The 12,401-nt window shown below is 40.6% G+C and overlaps 3 protein-coding genes across 4 annotated transcripts; 2 read left to right on the forward strand and 1 right to left on the reverse strand.

Moving 5' to 3' along the window:
- Positions 1-381: 381 nt before the first annotated feature.
- LOC103458445 (cocaine- and amphetamine-regulated transcript protein-like) lies at positions 382-2,105 on the reverse strand. The gene is made up of 3 exons (XM_008399266.3): positions 1,716-2,105; positions 1,548-1,628; positions 382-1,252 (listed from the first exon to the last, which is right to left on the reverse strand). The coding sequence occupies exons 1-3, from the start codon at positions 1,851-1,853 to the stop codon at positions 1,145-1,147; spliced, it is 327 nt and encodes a 108-aa protein (XP_008397488.1). The 5' UTR covers positions 1,854-2,105; the 3' UTR covers positions 382-1,144.
- Positions 2,106-2,821: 716 nt separating this feature from the next.
- Positions 2,822-5,868, forward strand: yju2 (YJU2 splicing factor homolog). The gene is made up of 8 exons (XM_008399267.3): positions 2,822-2,981; positions 3,220-3,320; positions 4,052-4,196; positions 4,310-4,444; positions 4,532-4,713; positions 4,812-4,959; positions 5,291-5,462; positions 5,550-5,868. Exons 1-8 carry the CDS (start codon positions 2,958-2,960, stop codon positions 5,669-5,671), a joined length of 1,029 nt encoding a protein of 342 aa, XP_008397489.1. The 5' UTR covers positions 2,822-2,957; the 3' UTR covers positions 5,672-5,868.
- A 735-nt stretch (positions 5,869-6,603) lies between these two features.
- On the forward strand, positions 6,604-12,399 carry shda (Src homology 2 domain containing transforming protein D, a). 2 transcript variants are annotated; one of them, XM_017302629.2, is made up of 8 exons: positions 6,604-6,830; positions 7,851-8,100; positions 8,299-8,400; positions 8,618-8,780; positions 9,033-9,287; positions 9,365-9,539; positions 9,831-9,950; positions 11,497-12,399. In XM_017302629.2, exons 2-8 carry the CDS (start codon positions 7,855-7,857, stop codon positions 11,681-11,683), a joined length of 1,248 nt encoding a protein of 415 aa, XP_017158118.1. In that variant the 5' UTR covers positions 6,604-6,830; positions 7,851-7,854; the 3' UTR covers positions 11,684-12,399. The 2 variants fall into 2 exon arrangements, with proteins under 2 accessions (XP_017158118.1, XP_008397491.1); XM_008399269.3 differs by lacking the exon at positions 8,299-8,400 and having other exon boundaries at positions 6,605-6,830.
- Positions 12,400-12,401: the final 2 nt, after the last annotated feature.

Consider the following 12,401-nt stretch of genomic DNA (forward strand, 5'->3'; position numbering starts at 1 on the left):
GACAGACCAATTAACCTGACAGTCATGTTTTTGGACTGTGTGAGGAAACCGGAGTTCCCGGAGAAGACCCACACATGCACAGGGAGAACATGCAAACTCCATGCAGAAAGACCGGGGCTGGGAATCGAACCCAGAACCTTCTTGCTGCAAGGCAACAGCTCTACCAACTGTGCCACTGTGCAGCCTAGGAGTGATTGTGCCCCTGTTTATAACACAGCAAGTCCATAACATTATACCATTTATTGTGTCATATGTGCAAAATAAAGCAGTCTCCTTGATTTTTGAAAGTTTATTGTTCTTGACTCTTACAAATATATTTATAAATTGATTGTAAGCTTTATGTTCCACAATGATGGACAAAATTAGGAGAAAATAGCGTCAGAATTTTTATTTTTTATTTGTTTACACATTCAAACATATTTAACTGTTTTTCTACATGAAAATCAAACATGCACATGAAAAGAAACAGCGCTATCGTATCTTAAATTCATCACTTCACCAGTACACGTCACAATTGTGGCCCTTTCATACCCTAACTTTACAGATTTACTGTTTCTGCACAATTTGTCCTAATTTACTCATAGTCTATTTATGTGAACATTTAATTTTAATTATAGTGAATATACGCACCAACTGATGTGATCAAGGGTCATAATCTCCAGAACCAACCCAAGGAATAAGTGGATTTAATGGATTAGGCCTTCACAGGGGCCCCAAAGAGCACTTAACTTTTTATAAATAACATAGATATCAAAATGTCACATTTGTTTAATAGTGCATTAAACATTAATTGGTGGATTGGTATTAAACCATAAGAGCTATTGGAGACCCAGACAATTTATTCTCTGCTGTTCAAATTCCAGTAAAGTCTTCTGGCTCAAAATATAAGGAAAGAGGGTAAAAGTTAAAGATATTAATTATCTGTAGATTTTTAATAATTTGTAACTGCCATAGATATTTTCACAATGCGCTGAATACTAGCTACAAAGAAAAGCAAACCTTTGCGTAATAGTCGCAGTACATCAGTACAACACGGCTGAAAGAGAAGGTGGAAGGAACAAAAATGGCTACGTATGAAAAAGAAAATGGCAAAAGGGAAAATCGACCTGAAGTCATCAGTCGCCTGTGCGTTCCTGTCTCTCCTTTACAAGCATTTGAGGACGTAGAAGTTACAGGCAGTCCCCCGTGGACAGCTGCACAGGGTGCCGATGCGTGCGCCTTTACGCACGGCGCATGGCTCCCCTGCATCACACTGCACAGAAAAAACAAATGAGTTAATTGCAGATGTGGACAGGAGTGACACGCTGAGTTTTGTGTTTGAAACTAAAAGCATGGAATCAAATTAGAGATGGGTTGTAGTTTTCCAAAAACTGAAGAAGACAAAAAGTGATTAACAGTACAGTCACAACTCATTTTACATTCACTATATGCCAAACTATGTAAACTCTGGCTTGTGCGACACTTCAAAAAGAAAGCGGGGAAATGAAACAAAGTGAAATAAAATTAAATCTGTTGTTTAGGTTGTTGTTTGTGATCCGTTGGCTTACCGAGGGTAGCCAGCCAAGCTTCTTCTCCAGGGGCATTTCTTTGTTTCTCAGCTTTTCCAGAACTTCTTGCAAAGCATCAATCTGAAAGGGAAAACAAATTAAAAAATTTAAAAAAACTAAGGAAGCTCTAGCTATTTAAAATGTCGATGAATGCTAGAAATCTCTTACCAGGTCTTTCTCCTGCTGGGTTTTCAGGGTGAAGTCGACGGAGCGTGTCTCCAGCGAGGACTCCTCGGCTCGGGATGCCCGCAGGTAGGCGCAGCAGGTGGCCGTCAGGAGGAAGAGGAGGGTCCGGACGCTGACCATGGTGTGAAATATAAGCCAGAAGAGTGTTTCTCAGAGGAGAGTGTGGAGAGATATATTTGCGAAGAATGTCCCACCAACACGGCCTTATATATGCTTCACAGGGAATGGTGACATCAGCCAGCCTCTGAAATATTAATCTAAACTTTGTCTTGTGTGACACTGATCTGCAACTTTTTATCTTTGGAAAGGATTTAACCAGCTGAAATGGATTTGCCCTTGAAATTCACAAATTCAAATTGTGTGAATTTTTTTGAATCTTGTGGATTTCTCAGCAAGTATGCTTTTAATTTCAGCTGGATATTGTCAGATTAAACGAAAGTCAATTAAAAGAAATACTCTCTCCAAAGATCTCAATATTACTTTAAGATGTTAGTGGCTTTAAGCCAACTATCTGACTCACTCATGAGTCACGTTGATGTGCCAAAGACTTGAGGCTCTTGTGAATGTGTCAACTCATCCATTACAGCGTCACAAAGAACAATTGTTTGACTAATTATGAAAGTGTCAACTCTAAATTAAGTTGTTGAACAGTTTGGATCTATCAGAGATGAATTGTTCATGAGCACAGACCATTCTTCATCTATAATTCAACACTGTTCCTGCCTGTCCATCTTCTGATGTTTTCACTTTTCAATGCAGCCTAAGTCAGACCTCAAATTAACCTGCTCTGACACCAATCTGTAATCAAGATTTCATTTCCTCCTTCACGGATGACCGTCACCCCAACACCCCACGCGCCTTCAAAGGAAATGGACGTGGGCAAATGTGAGGTAGACAGACCTGTGTTTGCTCATTCAAACCATGTCAAAGACCTTTTACTCTCATTACACTTGACAGGCCACCAAACGGAACAAAACTTCCTTCACTGGCTCATGAAAAAGATTAATCAGAGCGCAAATCCTTTAATGTTCTTGTCTGTCTATCTATCTTGGAGGAGAAAGTTGTTGTAGGTGGCCACTCACACCACTAGGGGGCAGCAGCATATCCTGTAAGTCGGAAGCAAGCGACACAACCGGAAGTTTATATTCCAGCAGCTTTGTGAGCTAATCCTTTTCGGCATTCTTTGGTTTTTCTCTTTGCGTGGTATTACAACCAAAAGCAACAATGTCCGAAAGAAAAGTCTTGAATGTAAGTAATCAAAAGAGAACATTTTCATTTAACGTCAAGGGCATATTTACAACTTGGAAGAATCATAGAGGGTTAGCGTTAGCAGCGATGCTAAATGCTGTGTTTGAAACTTTGACGCTTTTTAAGATATCTGTTTTGTTATCATTAATATGTATACGTTGAGGTTTTAAATCACATAGCTGTTAGTTATTGTGTGCACTCAACGGTAAACTTTGCTCCAATATTCTACTTTTCTCAGAAATACTACCCTCCGGACTTCGATCCTGCCAAAATCCCAAAACTTAAACTCCCGAAAGATCGTCAGTATGTGGTCAGATTGATGGCTCCGTTCAATATGAGGTATGTCTGTTTATTCTAATAGCTAAATTAGGGGGTGGGGGAAATAAGCTGATTTGCTCTGTTTGCCCCCTCTAAAACGTGGCAGCATCATTTCAGATATGCTAAGGATGACCGTGCAGATGACATTTCCCTATTATTTCTATGTTGTATTAAAAGAGGAGAATTGTTGATTTAAAGGGGAGTAGCGCTTGAATTACTCTTTATTTGTTAACCAGAGAAGCTGAAAGGAAACACAAGTCATCACCTTCATTTTGTACCAAGATGTCACAAAGAGACTCGTTGCTTTGAAGAAACGTTCAGGGCTCCCAGGAAAAACCAGAAAGTACCTGGTTTTTAAGCGAGTTTGGTGTCGAGAATTGCAGCAAGGAAGCAACTTACCTCTCCTAAGAACCATAAAGGATAAACTGATATTCTGTAGTAAGTAGGAGAGAACCCAAAAACCTTGGTACTTACTGGGGGAAATGAAAAGAGCTTCATCTGATAAGCCCTCTTCACAGTGTTGAATATTAACTGTAGCTACTTTCTGTTTTGCAGCCATAATATAGCTATAGACCTCAAATTATAGACCTCAAATTAGTTTTTCATAGCTATGTCAGTTGCTTTGTGGTCATCTGTCTATTGAATAAGATAAGGCCCTTATTACCAGATTCAATAAATTATTAGCTGCTATAAATAACTTGATCTTCAGTGAGAAACGTTTTCTAAAAGCTAATATCTCTTCTGATACGCAGGTGTAAGACATGTGGCGAGTACATCTACAAGGGAAAGAAATTCAACGCTCGTAAAGAGACCGTTCAGAACGAACTATACATGGGACTGCCGATCTTCCGATTCTACATCAAATGCACTCGGTGTCTTGCTGAGATCACATTTAAGGTGAGGTGTAGATGTCAGATCATTGTCACTAACTACTGCTAGCTTTTTTTTTTTTTGTTTAATTTAAAGTCTTGCAATATGAATCAAACAATTAACTTAATATGATATTACAGACTGACCCAGAGAATACGGACTACGCCATGGAGCATGGCGCAACACGTAACTTCCAGGCCGAGAAACTCATTGAGGAAGAGGAGAAGAGGATCCAGCAGGAGAGGGAAGACGAGGAATTAAACAACCCCATGAAGGTCTTTTGTTTTGTCCACCGTGTTTGTTGCTTTTGCTAGAGTTAACACAAAGAATGAAGAAGTGATTGTGGCTTGATCCGTCGCCAGGTGTTAGAAAATCGCACAAAGGATTCCAAGATGGAGATGGAAGTTCTGGAGAACCTCCAGGAACTGAAGGAGCTGAACCAGAGGCAGGCTCTGGTGGACTTCGAGGGAATGATCGATCGATATAGAGAGCTGGAAAAAAGAGAGAGGGAGCGAGAAAAAGAGGAGGACGAGCGCGAAACGAAGTGAGTGAGGGAGGACCGAACAGAGTAAAACACGGCATCAAACCTGCACACGAAACCAGCCTGTAAAGTTAAAATGTTTTTTGTTTTGTTTTTTTCAGAGAGATGTTGGAGCGTGTGCTTGTGAAAAGACTGAGAGACTCTGACTCCGATTCAGACAGAGAGGAGCAGAGCAGCAGCAGCCAGTCAAAGGAGTCCTGTGCAGACAAACCAACAGATATTCTCACCACTGACAAAACTGATGTGCAGGTTTGTGGAAACCCTGCTGCAGAAAATTGTTTGAAAGAAATCTAATTATTTGGGTTCTTTTTTTTTCTTCTTCTTCTTTTTAGTTAATGCTTAATATTTCAGTATCACAATTTGAATGTAATTATTTCCTTGTGGGTGATTGTTTTGCACACATATATAATAATCATAGTTCTTTAGTATCTGATTTTTATTCTTCCGTAAAGTCAGTCAAATATAGCCTATTATCACTAACTTTGACAGTTTTCTGCTTTTTTCAAATATTAATAGCCCTTAAACAAAAATCAGGTTGCAAGAAGAAATTAAGTGTTGGTGACATGCTGTGTTTTCACAGGGAGCTTCATCTGGTGGAGTAAAGAGGGCCAAGGTGGAGAGCTGGGAGAAGAGCGTTGGTACCCTGCAAGGTCGGGGGGCGTTGAGCTCCCTGGTGGTGCGAAAGAAACCAATGGCGACGGATAAAAGACCCGCTCCAGAGGAAGCAACTGTTTCTCCTGTATCAAAAACGGGTAAATGCACCCAAATTACAACCAGCTGATGACGGATTGCCTGCTTTAGTCAAACGTGTCTGTTGAAATTTTTTGTTTGTTTTGCAGATTCAAAGATGTCAACGGGTGACTCAACGGATGCTCCTAAATCCAGCGTCTCCCAAAACGGCTCGTCATCTCTCAGCCTGCTGGGGGCATATTCAGATAGCGACAGCAATGACAGCGAGTGACAGCAGATGTAGAGAGGAAGACGTGTGAAAGTTCAACTCAGAAACTAAATCAGTTATATTGTCATCCACCCTCGTAAAAATCATTAAAAATATATATCATTTTATGATTTGTTTTTGAGTTAAAATAAATGTATGGTGATTGTGTAATATTTGTGTAATATTTTTTTCCATTAAAATATTTTATTCAAACTTAAAAAGACTGATTTGACTGCAGTGGTCATAGAAAGTAAGACATAGTGATGAATTAAACTGTGCTTGTGTCACGTTTTATTGCAAAAACATGATCCATCATCTATACCTGCTCTGTCATTAGGCAACACAGGAATTAAAAAAGCAAACACTGTATTTCATAAAAATGCAGCCATTTTTTTTAAAACACACTTGTTCCGGTGTTTCTAGAAACTTGATGAACTCCTGGTCTCATTCTGTTATTAAAATTAAATCCAGTGTAATTATATGTAAATGGAACATACATTTATTTTTCAGCAAGGCATAAAAGATTAAAACATTACTTGAGATGAACATTTCGTTTGCACTTGTCCAACGTGGAGGTGAAGGAATATTATAAAAACATCCAGAAAAGCCACCTGGAGTGTGTTCTATATTGGCTTTTTCTATAATTACACTAAAATAAACAAAATGACGTTCAGAAGATAAGAGGATTGAGGCCACAACAAAAAAAAAATTTAAAGGGGCCGAACATAAAACTTAAACACCAACGTCTAAAATCGTAGGGGTTTTTTTTCTCAAATATGGCACCACAATGGACTGTTGAAAGATTTCTGGTATAATCTACTCCAGATCCTACAGACCTATTTAAAACTAAAGAGATACATTTCTTAAACATAGCTCCTTTATACGTGAGAAAATGGTTGCTCAGAAATAAATCTGTTTCTTTAAATTTACGGCACTAAAAATATCCCAACATCCCACCTCCGTGCCCTCGACGGCAGACAGCCGTGCCAGTCAATGTTGTCCCGGGGTCAGTCCAGCCTGCTCCACGCTCTGGAAAGCTCCAGCTAACACCAGCCGACTATAAACCAGTCGGCTATAAATCGGTTTTTCTTCCAGAATGTCTTATTTTTTAGGAGAGACAACATTGATGAAAACTCCCTGATGATAACCGGAGCGGGAGGAACCGTCGGTCCAAAGAAAGAGAGTGAGTTTTTTTTTTTATTATTATTTTAGCTTAAGCTAACTTAGCTTCTCCGTGTTTACTGAGGGATGCTCTTGAGCTGCGTCGCTCATTTATTTAGCAATTAATATTTCAGAGGTAAAAAACATTTTTTTTTCTGCTTTTTATCTTGACGATAATATCCGGGGAGGAAATTGTTGGCTCGAAACCTAGACGCTTTCTAGCTCGGTAGCTGAGTTAGCTGGCTGATGTTATTCAAGTAATTGAAGGCAGCTATTTGATTAAGCTTGACCGGAAAGCAATGAAGACTAAAAGGTTATATTTTATTATTGACCTATTGAGTTTTTATTTTTATTTAATTTTTTATTAAAAGTGTAGTTACTACTGTATTAACTACTATCATGGTTCTGCGTCTTGCTATAGTTATCAATATATTGCACCAAGTTGCACCACACACACTTATGTGATGTGATTTATCCACCTGCAGATAATAAAATAAATACTCTTTTAAAAACAACCTGCATATTTACTATCACGTCTTCATATCTTGGTTATAGCAGCAGCAGTTCAGGCTTTATTGCTCCAGACTTTTCTCTTTTTCTGCTCCACTCCTAAAGATGTTTAAGGAAGACCGTCGACTTCAGCTCCAGATATGAACGCCTCATCTCCAAAACATCCAGAAAGCGTCACTGTTAGATCCACAAATGCTTCTCTGTTTGGGGTAGCAGTGTTAAAGATTAATTTGTTCATTTGTTTTGCTGTCCTTGATGAAGAAAATCATCCCAACAGCATAATGCTGCCAGCGCCGTGTGTCAGATTGAGATTTTGTTTTAACCTGACCCTGCTTTACTGGGTTTCAGTGATGCATGCAATGTAAATTACTGAACTATCACATTGTCGACTTTCTCATAAAACCACAGTGGTCTGTTATTCAACCCTTGGATGTTTAAACCAGCTTCAGGAGAAAGAGAGAACTTTACCAGCAACGAGCCACTGTCCAAATATTTCAGAGTTATGACTGTATCATTGCACTGTTTTCCTCAGATCCATGGCAAAGTGGCTCAAGGACTACCTAAACCTTGGCAGCAGGCGTGATCCTCCTCAGCCACCGAGGCCAGATTACACTGAGAGTGAGATATTGAGGGCCTACAGAGCTCAGAAGGAGCTGGACTTTGAGGACCCCTACCAACACTTGGAGAAGGAGCATCAGAATGGGGGCTTTGGCTCTTGCAGCACAACTGTGAGCCTCCCCTCCTTCCCTGCGTTTGGCTCTGTGGTGTCTGACGGTGTGGAGGTACGAAACCGCAGCCTTGACGCTCGGCTCAGTCTAATCCTTTCTGAACACATCACATCTTAAATTGTTGCTTTCGGTCATGCATCCTGAGGTTTTATTTATTTGCGTTCACCGTTTTTTTTGTTGTTTTGTTTTTTTTCTCTGTCAGCAATCTGTTTGGTTATTTAGTCTCTTTGAATTATTTTCATTCACATTCAGGTGAAAGTTGTGTCTCCAAAACACAGACTAATTAAAGTGGACTCTCAGGAGTTTGGCCGCTGTAAAATTCCTCTCAGTCCAGTCACTGTTCACGAAGAACCTGTAAGCATTATATTTTTAATGTTTGATGTATATATATATATATATATATATATATATATTTTGTACATTTTCTCCCTTCACCTCTTTCTCACAGACCTTTATTTCGATTTGCACTCATTTCCACGTCTCCTCTCATTGCCTTTCTTAACTCAACATAAACTCCCTTTATGTTTTCACATGCTATTTTTTTTTTTTTTTGGACCGGCTCCCCGCAAAGGTGATTCCTTCCGCCCCGGCAGCATCAGATGGTGAAACGGATTACTCTGATCCCTTTGATGCCCGTCCAAACCCGAGAGGCCGACCGAACTGGGAGCTCAAATCTGCACCGACAGACTGCTGCAGCTACATGGAGCCATTCGAAGCCCAGCGGATCATTGCAGGTTTAGTAATGAGACTCGCATGGGCTGAAATAATGCAAAAAAGGCAAACGATAGCATGCTGTGCTCTTGCCATATTAGACCTTTTCGAAGGATTTCGATCCTAACGTAAGATTTTCCAAAAACCTACTGAACGTTTGTAAAAAAAAGCTAGTTTTAGGTTTTGTACCGTCAGGGATTCAAGCTGACTGACGATTTTTGCTACGTGACGAACTTCAAGGGGCTTTTCATTGTATCTGTCTGTTTACTGTTTAGATCTGCAACACACGCCAATGACAAACAGGAGCCCGAGCGGAGACGGTGGCCAGTTATACGATAACCCTTATGAGGAAAAGAGCCGCCATCAGCATCGAGCTGCTCCACCAGCTCAGCAGCAGCAGAAAAGCGACACTGGAGCGGCCCTGATGGACAGCAGGGAGAGCCGGCTGCCTCAGGACGACGAGCGGCCGGCTGATGAGTACGACCAGCCATGGGAGTGGAAGAAAGACAACATCTCTAAAGCTCTAGCAGGTAAACCCGGGCGATCCAAGGACGGGAAATCTATTCAGTAAGGAGGTTAACACGCTTTGCTTTCTGCGCGGCTGCAGTTCAGTTCGAAGGAGCAGAAAGGGAGCGCTCCCGAGCTCAGCCGGAGCACACGAGGTATGCCAAGACGGGCTCCGCGTCGTCCGCGTGCGACGCCACGACTCTGCGGCTTGTTGGCGACACGCCTCCTCTGCTGGGTGAGAGGGTGGATCCGTCTCTGCCTCTGGAGAAGCAAGTGTAAGAGGAAATCTGCATCTGTGCTAATGACGGTGACGGTGTTTGATGTGAATTTCTGTTTTCACATAGCAGATCTAAATGACTGTATACTACGAAGGAGGATTAAGGCCACAAAGGAAGGAAAATAATAGTGTAATAATGTGTAAAGAGAGATGTCAGACTTTTATCAGCCATGTAAAAACAATCCAACTTATGCAGTGTCTTAAAGGTCTGCCTTTAGATATGTCTTTACTAACAAAACAAAAAAGAAGTTACACGTGGTGTGTTTTTTTTCCTTGTGGTTGCCTGCAGGTGGTATCACGGCGCTCTGAGCCGCTCAGAGGCAGAGTCTCTGTTGACTCTGTGTAAAGAGAGTTCCTACCTGGTTCGGAAAAGCCAGACCTGCCAGAACGACTACTCTTTATCACTCAGGTAGACATTCGGCCCTAATTTCTAGCCCGGTTCACAGTTTATGTCTCGCATTTGTCCAGTTTCAGTCGTTCTCTACTCGTACTTTTAATGAAAGCACAGAAACACACATTATCATAATGTTTTATAACCACTGCGACCTTGTTTTGTTGTTGGAAGATGCCGACGGGGGAATTCCTTCATCGTACGATTAAGGTTGCTGCTTGTAAGATCATGTTTGATTTAAACCTTCAGGCAGTTTTTACTCTTCTGTAATTTTTTGCTTCACCTGTTCTTCTACTAACGGAGCATTATGTAAAAAGTTTCAAAAGTCTGTAAATATCACGTCCATCTAATTTTTTTTTTAAACAAATGGACCGCCACATAATAAAACTGTAACCAAAACGGCTGTTTTCTATTTAAACTGCAGATATTGCCAAGCAGAAATGTAAAGCAGAGTCACAAATAAAACTGCATGTGCAAACTTGGATAGAGAACACCCCCAAAAAAGAAAATACTTGATGGAGAGCCAACACAAACTCTACCCTCGACTCAAAACTAAATTACAAAATGCTTGGGTGGTGGTAAAGGTTTTATCAAACCAATTTTATTAACTAAAATTTTCATCAACATTTCCTCACCAATGATGGAGCCGTGCCAGTCTCAGAGAAATGCTTTGAGGAGACAACTTTTGAGTTTTTGATTGTCGAGAAGTTTTCTGGTGCCTTTCATACCTAGCCTCATCAGAGGCAGCCTGGGGCTCCCTGTTAGCAACATAAACAGAAGCTGCTAACAAGTTGTCACACCTGTGGCTAACATGTCATCCCTTTACACAAAGCAGCTCTGGTTCTGGAAGACTGCTGTTTTTGTACAAAGAAGAAATCCGTTTCATTTTTACAGGCGCGTTTTTTTTTTTTTTTTTTTTGTGATCAGAGTTGTGAGCCTTGGAATGGGCTCTTTTTTTTTGTTTTGTTTTGCACAATTTTAGTGTGAGATGAGAAGTTTCTAACAAATGAGAACCTGCTGCCTATTTTATGTTTCCTTTCCCATCCACATTTCTCTCTGAAGGTCTTCATATAGACTCTCAGTCAGTCAACATGAGGGCAGCTGTTGTGAAATAATTCACCCTCAGCCTTGGAGCTGCTCCTAATCTTTTCTAAGTACCGTGAGAAGGTATAGTTATTTGGCAGGGTTATATTTACATGAAAGGTTATGGATAAATGTATAGGTTGCATTACTTGTAGTCAACTTTTATTTTTATTTATGTCATTTCAATCATTTCCAAATATGTTCACTTTTTAGATTGGACAATAAAACTTCAAATTGGACATTTAGGGCGTTGAACTCTAATGACCTTCAGGTCTTAAAAATCAAAGTGTGAAGAGGAAAGCTGTCTACATTGTGCACCGCATAGTAGTTTGTGAGTGTGTGTGCAGACCCAAGGGTTAACCTTAAATGTCAGCTTCTCATTAGCTGTAAGCAGAAAACCATCACAATTAACAGAAACGAAGGCTTGAAAACAAAAGTCTGAGTGGAATTAATCACCTGTGTTGTTTCGTCTTCCTGTCAGGAGTTGTAAAGGCTTCATGCACATGAAGTTCACCCAGTTCGCAGACGGCCGCTACGTTCTCGGTGAAAACAGTCCTCCTTTCTGCACCATCCCCGAGGTCATCCACTACTACACCACACACAAACTGCCCATCAGGGGAGCCGAGCACATGTCCCTGCTGTACCCCGTCATTGTGCAGACCCTCTGACGCTGACGCACACAATGCCGTTCCGCCTGGTGCTACTGAAAGCAAAGTCTACTCAATATTTACAGATTACGTCTTCACATTTTTCCACTGCGACCCTCCAAACGCTGCCCTGAAGAAGTTGCTTGGTGCCATGTTTTCAGTGTGTTGGCATAAAATATTTGTTTTAATATCAAGAAGGGCGTTTTAAAGTGTTTTAAGATGGCGGAATTGATTTGACATTCTTCGATCTGTGTATTGCCTTCATGCAGTCAAAGGATATACTTTAGTTTGTACCAATAAACCATACATTTTTTTTGTTTTTCTCCCGTTACTCTCATGTGGTTTTCACTAGATAGCCAGGTTATTAAAACCACAGTCAACAAACAACACTATTATTGCCCTTGAAGTATCTGTTACTAAATGACCCACACACACTACACCAGTATCAGTCAGCCTGGCCTTCCTTTGCTTCCTTGGACTCTGGTTTTCAGAGGCTTGTGAATGTCCTGCAGTGTTGCAGCCATGCACCCTGCAGTGTTCTTGTTTCATCATGTTGCTGTGTCACGTTACCTTGACAACAAACTCCTGCAATACTAGCTTAGAGAGTATTTACTACAGTGTTATACAGAAAGATGGCTTTGTGGTCCTGATTATCAAAGAAACTTTGGTAGGTTATTTACTGTGCTATTTTATACGACTCTAAATGTAAGCTCAAAATAAAGGTGTTCTGTTTTCCACT

Source organism: Poecilia reticulata, chromosome 22 (genome assembly GCF_904066995.2).
Source record: "Poecilia reticulata chromosome 22, P_reticulata-male-v2, whole genome shotgun sequence".
Classification (NCBI taxonomy): domain Eukaryota; kingdom Metazoa; phylum Chordata; class Actinopteri; order Cyprinodontiformes; family Poeciliidae; genus Poecilia; species Poecilia reticulata.

Excerpts from the sequence above, each read along its gene's own strand:
- LOC103458445 (XM_008399266.3), bottom strand. The coding sequence starts at position 1,853 with ATGGTCAGCGTCCGGACCCTCCTCTTCCTCCTGACGGCCACCTGCTGC. Across the intron at positions 1,629-1,715 it reads CCCAGCAGGAGAAAGACCTG|ATTGATGCTTTGCAAGAAGT; the intron begins GTAAGAGATTTC and ends TTTCCCTTTCAG. Across the intron at positions 1,253-1,547 it reads AGCTTGGCTGGCTACCCTCG|TGTGATGCAGGGGAGCCATG; the intron begins GTAAGCCAACGG and ends TTTTCTGTGCAG.
- yju2 (XM_008399267.3), top strand. The coding sequence starts at position 2,958 with ATGTCCGAAAGAAAAGTCTTGAAT. Across the intron at positions 3,321-4,051 it reads ATGGCTCCGTTCAATATGAG|GTGTAAGACATGTGGCGAGT; the intron begins GTATGTCTGTTT and ends TCTGATACGCAG. Across the intron at positions 4,197-4,309 it reads TTGCTGAGATCACATTTAAG|ACTGACCCAGAGAATACGGA; the intron begins GTGAGGTGTAGA and ends ATGATATTACAG.
- shda (XM_017302629.2), top strand. The coding sequence starts at position 7,855 with ATGGCAAAGTGGCTCAAGGACTACCTAAACCTTGGCAGCAGGCGTGAT. Across the intron at positions 8,781-9,032 it reads AGCCCAGCGGATCATTGCAG|ATCTGCAACACACGCCAATG; the intron begins GTTTAGTAATGA and ends TTTACTGTTTAG. Across the intron at positions 9,951-11,496 it reads GACTACTCTTTATCACTCAG|GAGTTGTAAAGGCTTCATGC; the intron begins GTAGACATTCGG and ends TCTTCCTGTCAG.